Here is a 19953-nt window from a genome sequence, read left to right as displayed (position 1 = left end):
AAATATTGAGTGATAGAAATTGGGTGATGATACCAAACGAGTGTGAAAAATTGAGTGATGAGTGATGAGTGATGAGTTATGAGTTATGAGTGATGGAAATTGAGTGATGAGTTATGAGTTATGAGTGATGGAAATTGAGTGATGAAAAAACCTTGGCCAAACAGGCTCTTTATTGTCACTGCCTCAAAGTCCAAGGGTGTAAAGGCATTTTTCTCCATCAAAGTCCGATCGGGTCTATTATGTCACTTCTTGGCCAGCGCTAAAAACTGCCGGAATAGAAACCACTAGCATAGCTCAATCGGGTCTATACTAGCGCTTTAAAGACCTACATTAACGGTTTAAAAATCTCGGTACAGCTCGGCTTCTTTGGAGTAACAAGAAGATGTCTGTTTGGAAAAAAAAAATTTGTTTGAAGTTTGATTTTGTCCGTTCACAACCTTTTTTTCATTCTAATATTTTTTTAAAAGCTTTTTACACTCTAAATTAATGACATTTTGTGAAACATGAACCATAAAAACTATTAACTTCTAAACATTGCATATATCTTCATGTGACAAATGAAAATTAAATTATTATCTACATTTAGGATAGTTGTGTTTAAGCCTTTTATAAAGAAGTAATATGTTGACATTTAAAAAATAATAATAAATAAACATCTAAATAATTAGTTTTAAATAGAGAATATGCTTTACAGGTGGAGCATTTTTCAATTAAAATATTCTATTTATTTATAATCAATTAATTAAAAGATACCCACACAATGTGCCGGTTAGATGCTAGCATATATAAAAGTAGAGATCTCATATGAAAGAACGCATTTTTTGAGATTTTTTTTATTTAAGCTTTCATCTAAACAAAATTTGCATTTATATCAAATTTTGTAAGGGTTAGAATTACATTCTCCCACAACGAAGTTTGTACCTTCTTTCAAAGAATCTGTGTCTGCTTCCTCATCTACGCCATCAGCATACTCTCTCCAGAAGTATCTTATCCACCCCTAAAAGTTGGCCTTGAAGCCTTTATCACCACCAACACTAGTGTCTTCCAACACTTCCTCACTGGGGGCTTTCCCCTTTCTTGTAGCCTTTAGAATTGGTTTCTTCAAATTTTTCTTCACTGCATCCTTAAGAAAGTTCACAACTTTGGCCTCATAAGAAGACATAGAAATGTTAGCCATGTCTCCATCACCAAACAGGGGAAGTCTTAATATCTCAAAAACATATCTTCTTGACACCCTGTGAAGAAAGTGTGGGTAGTAGAATTCTAGCGGTATAAGAGGGAAATGAGGTTTTCACTGTCTTTGCTGATATCTAGCCCGGAGAACACCAACACAGTGTGCACTAGTTGCACTTTCTGCAGAATATCCATGAAGGGAGGATGTGTCAGTACTCTTTGACACCAACTCCTCCAGCCTTTAGAAACTAATGTATGAGATTTGAAAACCACATTAGTGGTGGGAGCAAAATCTCCTCTATAAGTGCCAAGTCAAGGGACATGCTTCAAATTTAGGTCCATGGTCAAAAAATCATCAAGCTACCCACATGCCATGTAAGGAGGTTTTGCAGAACAAGGAAGAGATTCCCAGTCAAAACTTTCGTCAAATAGATTATCTCCAAAGAAGGATGGAATGATCCATTGCTCCTCTATGGAAGGATTCTCTTCTCCCCCTAGCAATGGTTTATTAATTTTAGGGGTTGAGGGCTCCATGATTTTTGAAGAACTAGATCTCAAAGTATGTTTGACACCTATGAGATTTTTCTGTGGTGACTCTAAGATTTAGGTTCAAAAAATGAGAGATAAAAAAAATGAGGATGATGGAAAGAAGGAAGCAGTTTTCCCTCCTTATGTACTATAGGCAAATTTTTCCCTCTAAAAGGGGTCTTTCGAAAGTGAGCCACATTTTCAAAAATTTTGACATGTGTTGGTAGGGGGAAATGCCAAATGACAGCAGAATATTAAGTCAATTTTCGAAAAATCGCCATTAAGGGAATCGTGAAAAGGCGTGACCCATCACAATCAAGTTCCTTTTGCACTTTTTACCTTATCTTTTGATTAACTGATGTGCTTGTTTGTTGTTTTTTTTTTTTTATGCAAGGGGTCCCTATTTGCAAATCAGTTTTTCTTTTTTTAACTTTTTTTAAAAAGAGAAATATAAGAATAAACATACAAATAACTTTTACTTAGAACATCAAAACAAAATCTCTTTATATATATATAAATTAAAAATAAATAAATAAATAAAAGATTACATTCAATTTGGCCGTCGTGGCCTATCACCCCTTTTCTTTACACTTAAAAAAAATAAAAATAAAAAATAAAAAAATCATAAAACAACCTACAAACTTAAGGCCTATAGTATGGCCTATTTACATAAACATAAAAACAAAAACTAAAAGATTACAGGTTTAAAGGCGGGCAACTTAGGGGAGAAGGATGCCCATAAGTGTCGGTGTCTTCATTAAAACCCTCTTATGGGAGGTTTGGGCCAAGGTCCCACTCCTCCACTCCAGAATCCGAAGCTTTTGAAGAATCTAACTCATTTGTTTCAAAGCTAAAGCCACTCGAGGAGTTCGAGGCCTCTGTGCTTGAGTCAGAACTAGTCTGAGAACCTCTGCACCTTCTCTTCGCCTTGGGAGCTCTCCCATGAAGGCGTGGTAGGATTGGTCTTCAACATCCTCCTCGACCTATGCTTTAAGGTCTTTAGATTCATAATCTTCTTCTTCTTCTTCGTCACCCTCCTCCCAAGGTTGGGCTTCCCCAACCTCAAGAAGGAAAATGTGAGAAGGGGGGAGGGGGGGGGGGGGGGGAAGAAAATATGGGAAAATGAGGAAGAGGAGGAATAGGGTTCAGAGCCATTGGGGGAGCATTGCCAATGCTCGACAAATCTGAGTCATTATTTGGAGAGTTGGAACCTGTGGAAGAAGGATAGGACATTTTTCTAAGAATGGGGGTTTTCTGTGTAAGGAGAAAAGAGGTGTAAATACAAAAGGAATGAAAAGTAAGGAAGATTGCTTTCCTTTTTAAATCAACAACCAAGGCCAAGTGAAAAGACGCGACATTTATGAAGCTTAATGTCTGTCTACCAAGTGCGGGAAATGAAGAGACGCCAAAATGGCTAGAAGCACTCGCATATGCCATGTGTCCAACTTTGAGCGTCACAAGGCATGATTTCAAAGAGCATTGAAGTCTGAAAAGATGTGACTGTCAATGGCCTTGGTCATTAATGCCATTAACAATCAGGGGGCCAATGTACATTACAACAGCCAAGGCAAACATGAGTGCTGATATGGCTGAATCCAAACCCTACACGTGGACCAACTGTGAGGAAAGGGAGAAGAACGTTGGCTAAGGGGGAGTACCTTTGGCTCATGTCAATGGTGTGATTATCTTGGGGAAGAGTGGAATATGTGCCTAGTATAGACACCCAGCACTAGTGTAAAAGGGAGATAGTGACCCTCTATGGTCAAAAGCTATAGAACACCCTTCATTGGCTGAGCTTGTGCTAGACTACTGCTGAGGACACGTGTATCACTCCTAACCTCCCTGATGCCCCTTTCCTTGTCTATGACTTGTCTCCCACGATGTAGCAAAGCCACCCTTCATCCCACTACCCTGACATCGACGGGTCTTCTCTCTCCTTCAGTCATAGTATAGTACAGTAACAATATTAGGGTTTGAATGGGGGAATGAGGGCTTGACACTTGTTTTTTGTGTACCTAACAACATTCCTTGTACTATAAGAGGAACATATTGCTGAGCGATTAAGGCAAAAGGCAAGAAAGATAGAGAGAAAGATAGAAGTCTATATAGGAAAGTGCGGGAAAAATAAGGTTTTCTTTGGGAAGAACATCACATTGTGTAAAACCTTAAATTTTCACATAATAGAAAACTTCAAAGAGTGAAGGATATTTTGTCCTTCACTCACCGTGGTTTTTCATCCCTTCCTAAGGGTTTTCCACGTACGTCACATGCCTTCTTTACTTTCCTTGTTTTGCCTTTACATTCTTTAGACGTTAAAGTTCCAATTTTTATTGTTAATGAGATTTTGCACTTAAATGTATTGTTAGATCCATAGCTTACTTTCTTTACAAGCTTGATAATTTAACTTGCACGTACAGCTTTCATCTAAACAAAATTTGCATTTATATCAAAGTAATTGTTCATTAAATTAGTCTATAGAGTAAATATATATATATTGATTACTTATAGTTGTGCATTAGTCGTTTATATTAAAGGAATTTATATGATTATTTTTATAAATTTTATATAAGAAACTATTTTTATTTGGAAGAATAATAATAATAATAATAATTATTATTATTATTATTATTATTATTGTAGGGACTGTGTTCGAGCACTTCTTCTATTGGATGAATAGACCCAAGCCCAACTAGCCTAATACAATAATTTTATAGAGAATGGGTTTAAGAACTAGGTCTTAGTCAGGATTACAACAAATAGACACGGTTATGTATAGATTGAATAACAAGGATATAGACTAAAGTATGAAATTCTGTCCACGGGCACTTCGTCCGAGGAACTTAGTGTTCTTCTTCTTTCTTCAATGCTAGGTTACAAAGGTTTCCAAGATCATGCAAATTGCTATCGTCTTCTCCTTTCTTTTTTTCCACCTCTTTCCCGATCCCCATTCTTGGAGGATCTTTCACATTATATATCCCCTTCCAATTGATCTTGGCCCTCCATTTGTTTATCATGCATGTCATTACTCTAGTGCTCGTCCCATCAGTCACCTTCCCAAACCCTTTGTGATTTGCGGCAACCAAGACCGCACTGTTCAGGGGTCATTTCCTCATTAATGCGGCCAGAACGTTAGTTGGGTGCATTTAATGCGAAGGTGACAGTTTCTTCTTGAATTGCTCCTACACCATACCCCCATGGGTGTCCTACTGTACTTGTCATTTTTCTGGGGGCGCTCTGGGAGGTTGCCTTTGACGACGTGCCATTTTTTCCTTCTGGGATCTGGAATGCCGAGAACAGGATTGTCCTTAGCAATGTTTCTAGGCTATCTAGGCTTTTTTTGTACATCCTCGGCCATTTCTTCCTCCTCGGCGTAGGCCTTGGGCTTAGTATAAAGTGGGCCGAGGTTGTCAAATTTTTTGGCCCCACAATAACCCCTCAAAATCCTGCTGTCCGGCTCCTCGGACGGAGAGGAGGATTTTGGTGTCCTCGGGCCTTTATCATGGCTTGTCAAGTCCTGTCTTCCATCAGTGCCAGAGCCTCTTCACTTGTCTAAGGCACATTCTTGGCGCCTTGGTATACGGAGCGCGTCTTCATTAAATTCTGGCAACTCTATGCTCCCCACGTTCAACGGTGCGATGGTGATCTAACGGTGGGTATTTCCTTAACTTTATGGACGGGAAAACCCGCACAGTTACTTTTAATGGGAGGTATAAATATCAATTTGGACTGATTTGTCTCTTTACATTTGCACTCAAGCGTTCTTGCGCACATATTCTGAGTTCAGTCAAACCTCTAGCCAAACTCAAGTCTCTTTCCAGCATAAAAAGCCTGTCCGAGGAGTTTTTCCTCATTTTTGTAAGTTTTCTTCTCTCTCTAACTCGCGTTTTCTCTCTTTCTTTCGTCCTTCCCTGAGTCTTTTTAGCCGTTTCTAGGGATGGATAAATTAAAAAAGTTGGTTGAGGCCGAAGAAGCGATGGAAAAATTCATCGCCGATTATAGGATACCCCCTAATGTAGGTTTGAGGTACTATGAAGAAGGGGAGTGGCATTTTAGGAGGCAAGAGGGTGAAGTAGTGATTCCCCTAATCGCCTTTATAGAAGGTGGTGTGAGAATCCCTATGGGGCCAGTGATGAGGGATTACCTTAGGCATTTCCGATTAGCTCCCACCCAGTGCGCTGCCAACGTGTTTAGGTTCCTGGGTTGTGTGGATGCTTTAAACGAGAAAATGGGGCTAAGGTTAACCCATCATGATGTAAACTGGTGCTACAACCTCCAACACCTGAAGGATAAATCCTACTATATGAAGTCGAGGGACGATAAGGTTCGGCTTATCTAGTGCCTCCCCAAGACCAGCAAAGGGTTAAACAAGGACTTTCTCATTGTGTATGGGGAATGGCACGACGACCTTCATTGCCCAACAGAGGAGGGGGAACCAGGTGGGGTATCGAGAGTAGGAGAGGACTAATCTTTTGCGCCATCATAATTTGCACTGTTCGGTTACTAACATGAACATGTTTCCTTTTTGCAGATCCACACGCCTTTGAACGGCACTTTCACCTGGTCAACCGGGGAGATTTAGAAACTATTCTCAAAGCGGCGGTTTTTGTAAATGAAGCTGACAACCAAGTCAGGGCCGCTCACAAAATCCTAGGGTACAATCCCATTCAAAAATCGTTCCCCGCTCCGAAGCACGTGATCAAAGCTAACAATCCTTGGCTTCAACAAATCACCGTAGCAGAGCACGGGTTTGTGCTTCCTAAAGGCTCTCCCGTCCCGAAAGGCATCCCGTTGGTAGGCCCTTCTTCATCCCACCAAGCAGCGGAGGCCGAGGGTGATTTGGGTCCGTCCGAGGAAGAATTTGGTGTATTTGACCAAGTCAGTCTATCCGAGGATCCTCTGGTGACTTGGGCGACCCTGATTTGGCTGAAGCGGATCTTCTATCAATAGAGACATCTTCTTAGGCTGAAATGGGCTTTAAGAGAAAACCTTCAACCAGCCTGTTCGACCTGATTGAGGGCCAACCGGGGAAGGACACGCCGGGGAAGTCACAATCTAAGCTTCCTCCTCCTCCACCCCAGCCTCAGCCTGCCCAAACCAGGTCATCCTCCACCCCATTACAGCCATCATCCCCACGATCTAGACTTCCTCCTCCCCCCCAATTGATTCTGCCTCCTCAGCCTGAGCCCACCGACCCAAAAAGGAAAAAGGCTGCCAAAGGCAAGGAGCCCATGGATGGGGGAAAATCTCGCCCCTCTCGGGAGGAAGATGAAGCCCAACGAGCTTCAAAACAATTAAAAATTGGGCACCATGGCCAAGAAAAAGAGGTCGCCGCCCAATCCGCGCCCAAGGCCTGGCTTCCTGCCCCAATGCTCCACGAGGAGCCATTGATGGACAACGCCTCCCTTAGGGCCTTCCAAGGGGGTGAAGGCACTTACGTGGCCGACGCATTGGAGAGGTCTCTGCTGCTCCCCACCGATATGGCTGAGTTGGGGAATCTGAGGAGGCAGGAGGTCTTCCTCAACATTAAGAGATACTTGGGCATTGTAAGGCTTCCAACGCCTATGACTCCAGTGATCTTTGTTCCTTGGTTTTCAACTTACCGTGTGCTTGTTTTAATTAGCAGGCTGTCCAGGCCACCTACAGGCTAAAAGAGGACACTAAGGAGCAGAGCAAGTCCCTGGAGCTCGAGCGTGACAAGCACTTGGACTCTACACGGACCCTCAAAAACTCCAAGGCCGATCTCTTGAAAGCAAGGGAGGAGCTGAAGGAGATGACAAGGGCCAGGGACAGCGTCGAATCAGGCCTGGCTAGCGCTCAGAGACAGGCCGAAGACCAAACGAGGCGCTTACGCGAAGCTGAGGATCAGTTAAAGATTGCCAAGGAGCAGATCAATGATTTAAAGAAGAAACTATCCGAGGCAGAGGGGGCCAAGAGCGTCGCGGAGTGGGCCAGGGATGAAGCCTTGAGGGCTAAGACAGAGGCGGAATTCGCCAGGACGGAGGCCGAGAGCTCCAAGGAGAAAGTCAAGGAGGAGGCTTATGACTTAGGAGTGACTAAGACCCAGGCCACTCTCAAGGCTCAAGTCCCTGAGGTATGCAGGCTCTACTGCTCCCAGGTTTGGAATGAAGCCCTCAAACAAGCTGGGGTTGAGGCTTCATCCGATCTGTGGAAGGTGGAGAATGTATACTACCCTCCGGCCATCCGGGAGACTGCCCCTGTCAGCTCCGAGGCTAAGAGTGTTCCAGAGGAGGTTGAGATTACTCGACCTAAGGCTGCTCTGGCCATAACCACTCCTAATGAGCCAGCCGAGGAGGGTGAGCTTCCTGGGGCGACAGAAACACATGGAAGTTTGAATCCTGAAGCGCCCCAAGAGGCTGCTGAGTTTACAACCGGTGCTCAAGCCCCTCATGCCGAGGAGCCGGCTCTCTTGGTTCAGCCCCTTCAGACCGTTCCCCCAGGTGATGTCTCCAAGGGTCCTGAGGTCACTCCTACTCAGCTTCCCAAGGAAGGGGTCAAGATAAAGTTGAAGAAGTAAGCGACCCAACTAACTTTTGTATTAGTTCTAATTTAGTTTTAGTTTTTTTTTTTTTTTTTCTTCTATTTGTTTTAAGGATATTGGATCATTGTAATTAAATTTTTAGACTAAATGTATGAAATTCCTTTCTCCCTTTTTTTTTTTACATTATGTGTTTATTGTCATTACTGCTATTGTTATTACTGTGAACCTTGTGTCTCATGAATTGGTTATCCTAATGGGTGAAAATGGCTATGTACATATCATGTTTGAAATTAGATATTTAAATTCTAACTCATCGGCATTAAGGGGGCATTTAGTTTGCGTTTACTCATATTTTTAGGGGGTGGGGACTGAGTAGATGACTTGAGGTACCGAGTGTATACTTAAGCTATATTCGCAACTTAGATTTTCTTGAAGTAGCTAGTTTCCCCACAGGTTTGAGTCTGAGGACCATGCAAGACTTTGGTTCTGTCTAGTACTTAGACGGTTGCCAAAAATACAAGACATATAACCATAATGGACTGAAAATTTGAATTAGAGAAATGCTTTTTTCAATAATAATACATTCTCAGGTTATTTACATTCCATGAACGAGGTGCAACTTTTTCATCTAAGTCTTCTAAGTAGTATGCGCCTATTCCTGCTACTAAAGTAATTCGGTATGGTCCTTCCCAATTGGGTCCAAGCTTTCCCCAGGATGGGTTCTTGGCAGCACCCACAACTTTCCTCAGCATTAAGTCCCCTGGTGCTAACGGTCTAAGCTTCACATTGGCATCATATCCCTGCTTGAGCTTCTAGTGGTAATAGGCCAACTGGATCATTGCCTTTTCTCTTCGTTCGTTGATCAGGTCTAGGTTCATCCCCAATAGTTCATCATTATTGTTTGGCGTGAAGGAATTCTTCCTCAGCGTTGGGAAGTTTGCCTTTAAAAAGATAACAGCCTCGGCCCCATAGGTCATGGTAAAAGGTGTCTCTCCTGTTGACCGCCGTGGTGTAGTCCGATAAGTTCATAAGACGTGTGGCAACTCTTCTACCCATCTTCCCTTGGCGTCATCCAGTCTCTTCTTAAGCCCACTGACTATGATCTTGTTGACAGCCTCAGCCTACCCATTTCCTTGAGGATAAGCTGGGGTTGAGTACCTGTTAGTGATCCCCAGCTCGCAGCAGTATCTTCTGAAGGCCTTGCTGTCAAATTGGAGTCCATTATTTGAAATGAGGGTACGAGGGACCCCGAATCGTGTAACAATGTTTCTCCAGCTGAATTTCTTAGCATCCACATCTCTGATGTTTGTCAATGGCTCAGTTTCAACCCATTTGGTGAAGTAATCTGTGCCGACCAACAGATATCTCTTATTTCCTGCCGCCATTGGGAAAGGGCCTACAATATCCAGGCCCCACTGGGCGAATGGCCATGGACTGGACAAAGGGTTGAGGACCCCTCCTGGCTGATGAATATTTAGGGCGAACCTTTGGCTCTGGTCACACTTCTTAACATATTCCAGGGCTTCCTTCTGCATCCCCGGCCACCAATATCCCTGGGTAATAGCTCGGTGCGACAGAGATCTTCCTCCTGTGTGACTCCCACAAATCCCTTTGTGCAGCCCTTCAAGCAATAACTCTAATGCTTCTGGGTGAATACATAATAAATATGGCCCAAAATAGGAGCGCTTATACAATTTGTGATCCTCGGACAACTAGAATCGAGGGGCGTTTCTTCGTATTTTTTCAGTCTCTAATTTCTCCTCAGGCAGGACATCATCTTTGAGGAACCTCACTATAGGGTCTATCTAGCTAAGACCCATTCTAACCTCATGGATATGGACCATGCCTTTTGCTACTTCATTTGCTTTATCCAGATGCTCGACAAGAATAATTTGAGGCAGACCCCCTGCCGAGGAGGTAGCAAGCATGGCCAATGAATCTGCATGAGTGTTTCCACTTCTGGAGACATGTGACAGGCAGAAAAGATCAAAGTCTGACAGCAAGCATTTGACCTGGCTTAAGTACTCTTACATCCTTGCGTCTCTGGCTTCTAACTCTCCCTTTACCTGGCCCACTACTAGTCTCGAGTCCAAGAACATCTCCACTGCTTTTCCCATTTTTTGCACCATGGCCATTCCTTGCAACAAGGCCTCATACTCGGCTTCGTTATTCGTGGCCGAGAACCCCAGTCTCAGGGATTTCTCTATGATAGCCTTCTCAAAGGATATTAGGACTAGCCCCACTCCGGACCCCCTTTGATTTGCTATGCCATTAACGTACACCTTCCAACATGGGGGTCCTGGTGTAGAGATTACCCCAACCGATTTCCCATCCATGTTGCGCTCCTCTGCTACTGTTTCTATTAGTGGTTCAGCAAATTCGGCCACCAAGTCAGCTAGGACCTGGCCCTTTATAGCGGTCCGAGGCATGTACTTGATGTCAAAAGCTCCCAGGATTGTACTCCATATGGGGATCCTTCCAGTGTAATCAGCGGTTCGAAGTACGGACTTCAAGGGAAGTTGGGTTAGAACAACTACTGTGTGGGCTTGGAAATAATGGGGAAGCTTTCGCGTAGCGTGGACCACGACCAATATGGCTTTCTCTAGGGGTAAGTATCTGATCTCAACTTCATGTAGCGACTTACTCACGTAATAGACTGGCTTTTGAAGGCCATTGTCGTCCCGTATTAGCATTAAGCTCACGGCATGGGGGGCCACAACAATGTATGCATATAGGACTTCATCGGCTTCAAGACTGGACATGACGGGTGGTCGGGATAGGTATTCCTTGAGTTGTTGGAAGGCCACAATATAGTCCTCGGACCACTCAAATCCTTTCCACTTGTTGATCAAGAGATAGAATGGTCTGCATCTATCCGCCAACCTGGAAATGAATCGATTCAGAGCTGCAATCATTCTAGTAAGCCTTTGGACCTCCTTGGCATTTTGTGGTGGTTTTAGATCATTTATAGCCTTGATCTGGTTAGGGTTAACCTCAATTCCCCTATGAGTAACCATGTAGCCCAAAAACTTGCTTGATCCCACGCCAAATGAGCATTTGGAAGCGCTTAGGTGCAGCTTATGCTTCCTTAAGACACCAAAGGTGCTGCCGAGGTTTCCTAGATGTTCGGACACCACTTTACTCTTCACCACCATATCATCGACATAGATTTCGATGCTCTTGACCAACTGCGACTCGAACATTCTTGTCATCATCCTTTGATAAGTGGACCCTGCATTCTTCAAACTGAACGACATCACCTTGTAGTGATAGTTCCCAGTTGGTGTCATGAAGGCTGTCTTCTCCTGATCCTCTAGGGCTATTGGCATTTAATGATAGCCTTGAAAGGCATCTAAGAAGCTCATTCGAGGATGGCCTGCTGTTGCATCCACTAGCTGGTCTATCCGAGGCATAGGGAACGAGTCTTTTAGGCATGCTTTATTTAGGTCCGTGAAGTCCACACAGACCCGCCATTTCCCACTTTTCTTTTTGACCACCACGGTGTTGACCAACCATTCGGGGTAAAAAACCTCTTTGATAGCCCCTGCACGCTTAAGCTTTGCCACTTCGTCCCTAATCGCATCGGTGTGCTCTCTTGATGGGCGACGGGGCGGCTGCTTCTTGGGAGTGATGGACGGGTTGACATTGAGATGGTGACAGATGAAGGCTGGATCAATCCCGAGAGCATCGCAGGCATCCCATGCAAATGCGTCAATATTCCTATTGAGAAACTCAATTAACTCCTCCTTCTCCTAAAGAGGCAGCTGAGCCCCTACCTAAAAGAACTTCTTCGGGTCACCACCAATAACCATCTTCTTTAGATCTTCGCATTTCGCCTCCTCGGTAGCTGTATCAAGAGGCGAAACTGGGGCCTTGATTGCTATAAATTCTTTTTAGCAAAGGCCGAGTGCTCTGCATCGAACCGATGTGAGATGGTAGCCACCACACACTGCCTTACCGTGGACTGGCAACCACAGATTTAGAGAATTTGGTCCCCTGACGAGAATTTCACCTTCTGATGCAATGAGAAAGCAACAGCCCCTAAGGTATGGAGCCAGGGCCTACCAACGATAACTGTGTAGGGAGAGTAAGTGTCTACCACGATAAAGTTCACCTCCACTATCTCTGGGTCGGTCTGGATGGGTAGCCTAATCATGCCCTTTGGAATGACAAGCTTCCCGTCGAAGCTCATCAGAGGAGAGTTGTAGGGCATCAAATCTTCTAGTTTTAACCCCAGCCCCTTGTAGAGGTCGGAGTACATAACCTTGGCCCCACTGCCACCATCCACCATCACTCTTTTCACATTGTAGTCCCCGATTCTGAGAGTGATCAACAGCGCATCGTCGTGGAGTTGGATGGTTCCAATCTTGTCTTCTTCTAAAAAACTCAATATTGGATGAAAGTTCATTCTAGCCCTCTTCGATTTTGGCTGGGTTTCCTCGGCAGGCCACCGAGCCACAGATAACATTCGTGAAGGGTGCGTGCCTATTCTTCCTAGCGTGGCCAGGATTACATTGATCGTCCCTACGGGTGGCCGTAAGGTAGTATCTCTCTAGGGTTCCTGATGGGTCTGGCCTTGGTGACTACTGGGATGATGCAGAAGGTGTTTCAGATTTCCTTCTCGGACTAGCTGGTCTAGATAGTTCCAAAGGTTCTTGCAGTTCTTCGTGGTATGCCTGTAGTCCTAGTGGTATTGGCAATAAAGGTTTTGATTGCGCCTCGTGGACTCTCCCGCCATCTTATTCGGCCCCTTGAAGTAGGGCTCGTTCTTGATTTTCTCCAACACCCGATGTACTAGTTCTCGGAATACAATATTGACAGTCTGTGTTATGTTGGTTGCTTCGGATTGCCCTACGAAATCTCTCCTCGGGCGGCTGCTGTTATATCGGTCCGACCTGAAATCCCTCCTCTCCTGAGGGATAACCTTCTCTTTTCCCTTACCTTGCAGCTAGTCTTCCTCTACTCGTTTATACTTGTCGATCCGATCCATCAGTTGGTGCACATTGGTGGCCGACTTGCCAGCCAGAGACTTCCTCAAGCCGTGCTCGGCTGGGAGACTGTTTTTGAAGGTGCTGATGGCGACATCGTCAAAATTGTCGTCCATTTCATTATACATCTCCCAATATTTGTCCGAGTAGACCTTTAGAGTTTCTCCATCATGCATGGATAATGACAATAAAGCGCTCAAGGGCCGAGGAGCTCTGCTGTTTATGATGAAACGGGAGCCAAAAGCTTGGGTTAGCTGCCTATAAGGATCTATGGAATTCGTCTTTAAGCCATTGAACCACCTCATCGCCATTGGTAGGGGTGTCCAAGGACCCGCATCAACTGACCCGCTCGCTCGAAACCACCCGAACCGAAGGTCCACGGGCGGCTCCGAATCCACTCCACGGTCGGTCACGGATTGGCATTTAAAAAATCCGAATAGTTCGGATTGGACCCGGGTTTCAAAATATTTCACTCGGAAAATCCGAACCGACCGAATTATTTATAATAATAATAAAAAAAGTAGATTTGACATGTGGCCAGACAGCCCATCCCAGCAAATCAGCAATGCCAGCCCCAGATTTCCCTCACACGTTCCCAACATAAATATCAGCTGTTCATCTCAAATTAAAATTTAAAATGAAGGGTGTTGATGAGAGTAAAACTGACTCAACTGGGCATGAAATGACCGGTCACCACAGTGGCACAATAACCCATTTTTAATCAACAGTTAGAATACAAGATGGAAAGCCAATCTAACGGTGAGAAATAAAGGGGAAAGATCTAATATCTCAAAGACTCAAATGGATTCAAGCCACTACTCTTCAGTCTTCACTCTTCTTCAGTTTTCACTTCAGAGCCAGAGGTCAGGTCATGGACATGGCTTCCCATTCACGCCTTCTCCTTCCCTTTTCACTCTTCCTCACCTCTTCAGTCTTCACTTCTTCAGTCTCACACTCTCAGTTCTTTACCTGCTCTCTCAAACTCTCACAATCTCACACTTTATAAAGTCTAAACCGTTTCCCCAAATCCAAACTACTGCTTCTCCAAATCCAAATTCTAAAGAACAAACCCTAGCCGCCTCCAATGCTGTTACCCAGTCCCCTCTCCGCCTCCAACGCCTAGCGCCACCGCCGCTGTCCACTCCTCTCTCCATAGCTACCGCCGGAGTCCTCACCCCGTGTACTCTTCACGAAGTCAGTAAGGTAATTTTTCTTTGTTTCTCATCTTTCTTTTTTGTTAGTCTCGTTGGTTTCATTTGTGATGGAAATCAAATGTTAAAATCAAATAATCCTATGAAACCCTATGTTAAAATCAAATAATCAAATGTTAAAATCAGATTCATACTATGAAACCCTAACTAAAAATAACTTAGAAACCCTAACTATTTTACTTTTGTTCTTTGTTCATACTATGAAACCCTAACTAAAAATAACTTAGAAACCCTAACTATTTTACTTTTGTCCTTTGTTCTTTTCTTAAATCAATTTTGATCTTGTTTTAGTTTTATACAGGATTGAAAGCTGACTCCAATCTCCAAGTATCATTATCTGCTCTAAAGTTTGAAACCCATACACCGACGGTTTTCTTCAAGGTAGTTTTTGCTTTCCTTTGTATTTAAAATTTAGAGATCCTAACTAATTTACTTCTGTTCTTTGTTCTTTTCTTTAATCAATTTTGATCATGTTTTAATTTTATTCAGGATTGAAAGCTGAATCCAAGTATCATTATCTGCCCTCAAGTTTGAAACCCATACACCCACGGTTTTCTTCAAGGTATGGTTTCTGCTTTCCTTTGTATTTAGTAAAAAAAAAAAAAAGAATGTAGTGATTGTGGTGGTTGTTTGATATTTCTTTTTACAAAAGGGGCAGAGTAATTTAAATGATAAATAGAATGTTGAAAGGGAAACTATTGAATGTAATTCATGAGGGTTGTTTTTAAAGTTTTAGAACATTTACCTTGCTTTGTATGAGAAGATTGTTATGATGTGATTAGTTGATTGTGGTGGTTGTTTGATATTTCTTTTTACAAAAGGGGCAGAGTAATTTAAATGATAAATAGAATGTTGAAAGGGAAACTATTGAATGTAATTCATGAGAGTTGTTTTTTAAGTTTTAGAACATTTACCTTGCTTTGTATGAGAAGATTGTTATGATGTGATTAGTTGATTGTGGTGGTTTGATATTTCTTTTTACAAAAGGGGCAGAGTAATTTAAATGATAAATAGAATGTTGAAAGGGGAACTATTGAATGTAATTCATGTGAGTTGTTTTTAAAGTTGTAGAACATTTATCTTGCTTTGTATGAGAAGATTGTTATGATGTGATTAATAGAATGTTGAAAGGGAAACTTTTGAATTTAATTCATGAGAGTTGCATTAATGTGGCTTGCAGATGCTTTTGATTTTGCTTTTATTAGTTTGTAGCTTTGTATGTTCTGTACTGCCCAAATTAGACAAGGTTTATTTAACATTTTGGTTATAGCATCTTATGGAAGTTTTAGTTTACCTTGCTTTGTTTTTAAAGTTTTAGAATATTTACCTTGCTTTGTATGAGAAGATTGTTATGATGTGATTAGTATGATCATGCAATTTGTCACTGCTAAGAAGAGATCTGTGATCTTGCATGTCCCTAATTAATTTACTTCATTGAGTTATCTGTGATCTTGCTAAGAAGAGATATGTGATCTTTCTTTCTAATAATCTCTTTTGATTATGTTTATTGAAATGTGTGGTTCCAGGATACTGGTTTTCCTTTTTGGTGTGTGTGGTTATTATTTATTATTATTATTATTATTATTAAAGCTATTAATTATACTTGTTACTCTAGTTTGCTAATATGTATCTTTGTTTTTTTAGGTCATGGAAACCAACACTAATGAACCCTCTGTCCAAACACCAGCTGCTATAGAAGATGATGGTGCTATTCCCACCCAAGTTGAAGATTCTGCTGCTACCCAAGCTGAAGCAGCTGCTGCTTCTGAGTTGCCCCCAGTTCCACCATGCCAAGTGAGTATGACAGCTCCTGTTAGTGGTGGTTGTAGTGGTAGGAAAAAGTCTGTTGTTTGGGGTCACTTTGAAAAAGTAAAGATAGGTGAGGGTGATACTAGTAAAACTAAGGCTATCTGTAATTATTGTCAAAAATCTTATAATGCTAATAGTAAGAGTTGTGGTACTAGTAATTTGTTAGCTCATGTGCCAATATGTCCCAAGAACCCTAATAGAGAGGATGTAGTTAGAGGGCAGAAAACATTAGCTTTTGTACCCAAAAAGGATGGAGAAGACGGATTCCACCTTGTGTCAACATCCTTTTCTGTTGAGGCTTCTAGAAAGACATTGGCTGAAATGGTTATAATTGATGAGTTGCCTTTTAGGTATGTCGAGGGGTATGGGTTTAAGAAATTTGTAAGTACCTTACAACCTAAGCTTAGATTAAAGGATATCCCATCTCATCAAATTGTGGCTAGGGATGTGATTGGCATTTATAATAGTGAGAGAGAGAAGCTAAGGAAATCCTTGAAGGGTTGTAGGGTGTGTCTCACTACGGACACGTGGACTTCTATTCAAAATTTAAATTATATGTGTCTGACTTGTCACTTTATTGATGATGCTTGGAAATTGCATAAGAGAATTCTAAATTTTTGTCAAGTTGAAGACCACAAGGGGGAGAATATAGGTAAAAAGATTGAGATGTCGTTGCGTGAGTGGGGTATTGATGGGATATTCACCTTAACGGTGGATAATGCTAGTTCAAATTTAACAACAATTAAATTTTTGCAAAGGGTGACTAAAGATTGGAATGGGGCAGTTTTAGGAAATGAGTACATGCACATGAGGTGTTGTGCCCATATCCTAAATCTCATTGTGGGGGAGGGTTTAAAAGAGATAGATGCATCTGTTGCTAAGGTGCGTGAAGCTGTGAGGTATGTGAAGTCCTCACCCAATAGAAGTCAAACTTTTAGGAGTTTTATGGAGAGGTTAGGTATGGAGTCCAAGAGTCTTCTCAGTCTAGATGTACCTACTAGGTGGAACTCGACCTATATCATGTTAGAAACTACTGAAAAATTTGAGAAAGTGTTCCTCCGAATGGATTTTGAAGATGATGGTTATTTGTCGTACTTTAGGACCAAGGAAGATAGTGGTGGTTTGGGGTCTCTATGTATGACTGGTTTCCAAAATTGTAGGGCATTTGTGACTTTCTTAAGGCTGTTTTATAATGCAACAAAGAAATTTTCTGGTTCATTGTATGTTACTTCAAATGCCTTCTATGATGAGATCTTTGTTATTCAGGAGAGTATTTCCAATTTAGTTAAATCCCAAAACACTCTCTTGAAAAGCACAGCCACAAACATGCAAACTAAGTTTGAGAAGTATTGGGGGGAAGGGGAGAAAATTAATCCTCTTTTGTATGTGGCTGTGGTCTTTGATCCACGAAAAAAATTGAGGTTTTTGAAGTTTTCATTTTCTGAAATTTATGGGAATGCAGTTGCAGAAGTGATGGTTGATAAGGTGAAAGACCTTTTGTTTAAGTTGTATGATTTTTACACTTCTATTCATTCACCAAATGTGCAAGATCAAAGTAGGAGTGAGAGGACAGAATTAGAAACTAATGCTAGTGATCCATATGTGATGGTTCACTCTCGATATGAACATTTTTTGCAAGTTGAGCAATCTGTAGGTTGTAGTAATGAGCTTGAGAGGTATTTGGCTGAAAACTGTGATGGTAGAAAGGATGCAAATTTTGAGATATTGGAGTGGTGGAGGGACAATTGTAATAGGTACCAAGTGTTGTCTAAAGTAGTTAAGGATGTGCTGGCTGTGCTGGTTTCCACTGTTGCATCTAAGTCAGCATTTAGCACTGGAGGTCGAATTGTTGATCCATTTCGAAGTGCACTATCTCCTCTCATGGTTCAAAACCTTGTATGTTCACAAAATTGGCTTCAAGCCACTATTCCAATTTCTCATCGCCAGTCAAGGGATGATGTTGAGGCATTGGAGGAGGAGTTACTTGACTTAGGTAATATGCTTAAATTCTGAAACTTAGTGTATTAATTTTATTGAATGTTTCATGTATTCAAGCAAAATTTAATTTATTTGTGTTTATTGTGTTTATTTCCTATTCTTTTCTAGTTTTAAATCAACAACCAACAGCAAATACCAGCTCAAGCAAGGGTTCCACTTCAGGCAAACGACTCTTGATTAGCATTGATGATTAATCACTGACTTGGTATGATTCTGCCTTTATAGCCCCTTACTATTATAAACTTGGTTTCCTTACTAGTTGGTTGGTACTAATGTATTGTTTGTTGAATATTTTTTTGTCTATTGTAGGAGGATGGTAAATTATTTTGTAAAGAAGGCAGCATTTTGGGAATATTTTGGAAGCTTTTTTGGACATATTGCTTTTCTAACTTGTAACAATACTCAACTGTCAATACTTATAGAAAAGAAATCTTAGTTCATAGGTTTTCTTTTCTATTAGTTATAGACTTATAAACTATAGAGTAGTCATTCAATGCTTTGGAAAAGCTATTTTTTGGAAATACCTATGGTATTTGATTGTTGTAATTAATTATATAGCTTGAAACATTGTATAACTAGCAAGCTTTCTGCCTTATGGGTTACTGCCCAAAAAACTTGCAGTGACTGCCTTTATGTTACTAAGTATATATATCTGTTGGAATATTGCAGTATAGTATTCTGTTGTGATTTATTTTATTGTTGGAAAATTGGAAATATTATTTGTTGTGGTTTGCAGGTTTTATGGGTGTTGAGCAGTTTACTGCCTAGGTGCCTTTTGTGGTGTTTTACAGATTACAGATTAGTTGATTGTGTTTATTTTTTGTTCTTAATGTGGGAAAGATTATGTATTGGGATTGATAGGTGCTTCTTGTTTCAGATCACAAGTGACTAAAAAATAACAGAGACTTTTTGGTGTGTTGTGTTGATCACAGGTGATAAAATGAATAAGCCTTATTTGGGCCTTTTTGATTTGTCCTGACTGATGGCCCAATAGGTCTAGCTTTGTTATGCTGGAAGTTCTATTTCAAAATTTCAAAATTAATTAAGTAAAAAGGCCCAAAAAAGTGAATTTTCTGTGATTTTAACAATGGCAAAAAGTTCGGCTCAATCTGAGGCCCAGACCCGTGAAACCGATGACTCCAACCCGGACAACCCGATTACCCGAAATGTCAGATCCGACCCGATATTCGGTCGAATACGGGTCCCAAATATAAAAAACAAATTCAACCGGATCGAGTACGGTTTGGGCCCAAAACCGACCCGGCCCGACCCGTGGACACCCCTAGCCAAAAGTCCCAAGCTAGACGGGAAAACCTTACACATCAACGCCTCATTTTTAGAATGGATAGCCATCCTCTGGTTGAACTGACTCACGTGCTCCACGGGGTCTATTTTGTCGTCGTAAATGGCAAAGGTTGGCTGCTGGAATCGTCAAGGAAGTGTGGCCCCTTCAATGTGGTGCGTGAAAGGTGACTTGGAGAGTTGATCCAGTGCCCTGCTCATGGCATCGTTTCCCAAGCCCCTAGGAGATGGGCTTTTACGCTTACGCCTCCAGTAGTGCTCTTCTTCGTGAGAAAAGGTCTCACTTGGGGGAGTTCTCGATCTTTGCCTATAGTCATCGTCACTTTCATCATCGGAGGGTATGTCAAGGCTAGAATGAGATCGCCTTCTTTGTGCATGGCGTAGCCTTCTCTTCAAATCATCTATCTCTCACTACATGACCTGCTTATCGTTCTAACTCTGGGAT

At 41.9% G+C, this 19953-nt stretch overlaps 1 protein-coding gene across 1 annotated transcript; it reads left to right on the top strand.

Annotated features, from left to right (window-relative positions):
* The first annotated feature begins 6668 nt into the window (after positions 1-6668).
* On the top strand, positions 6669-8236 carry LOC126721620 (formin-like protein 3). Its single transcript, XM_050424669.1, has 2 exons — positions 6669-7244; positions 7325-8236. The coding sequence occupies exons 1-2, from the start codon at positions 6669-6671 to the stop codon at positions 8234-8236; spliced, it is 1488 nt and encodes a 495-aa protein (XP_050280626.1).
* The last annotated feature ends 11717 nt before the right edge of the window (positions 8237-19953 follow it).

This window comes from Quercus robur, chromosome 4, assembly GCF_932294415.1.
Source record: "Quercus robur chromosome 4, dhQueRobu3.1, whole genome shotgun sequence".
Taxonomy (NCBI): Eukaryota; Viridiplantae; Streptophyta; class Magnoliopsida; order Fagales; family Fagaceae; genus Quercus; species Quercus robur.
Note: the sequence above shows the minus strand (reverse complement) of the source record. Positions and strands in the feature narration are given on the sequence as shown.

Coding starts and splice junctions, on each gene's coding strand:
- LOC126721620 (XM_050424669.1), top strand. CDS start 6,669: ATGGGCTTTAAGAGAAAACCTTCAACCAGCCTGTTCGACCTGATTGAG. Junction 7,245..7,324: donor TTAAGAGATACTTGGGCATT/GTAAGGCTTCCA, acceptor TTTAATTAGCAG/GCTGTCCAGGCCACCTACAG.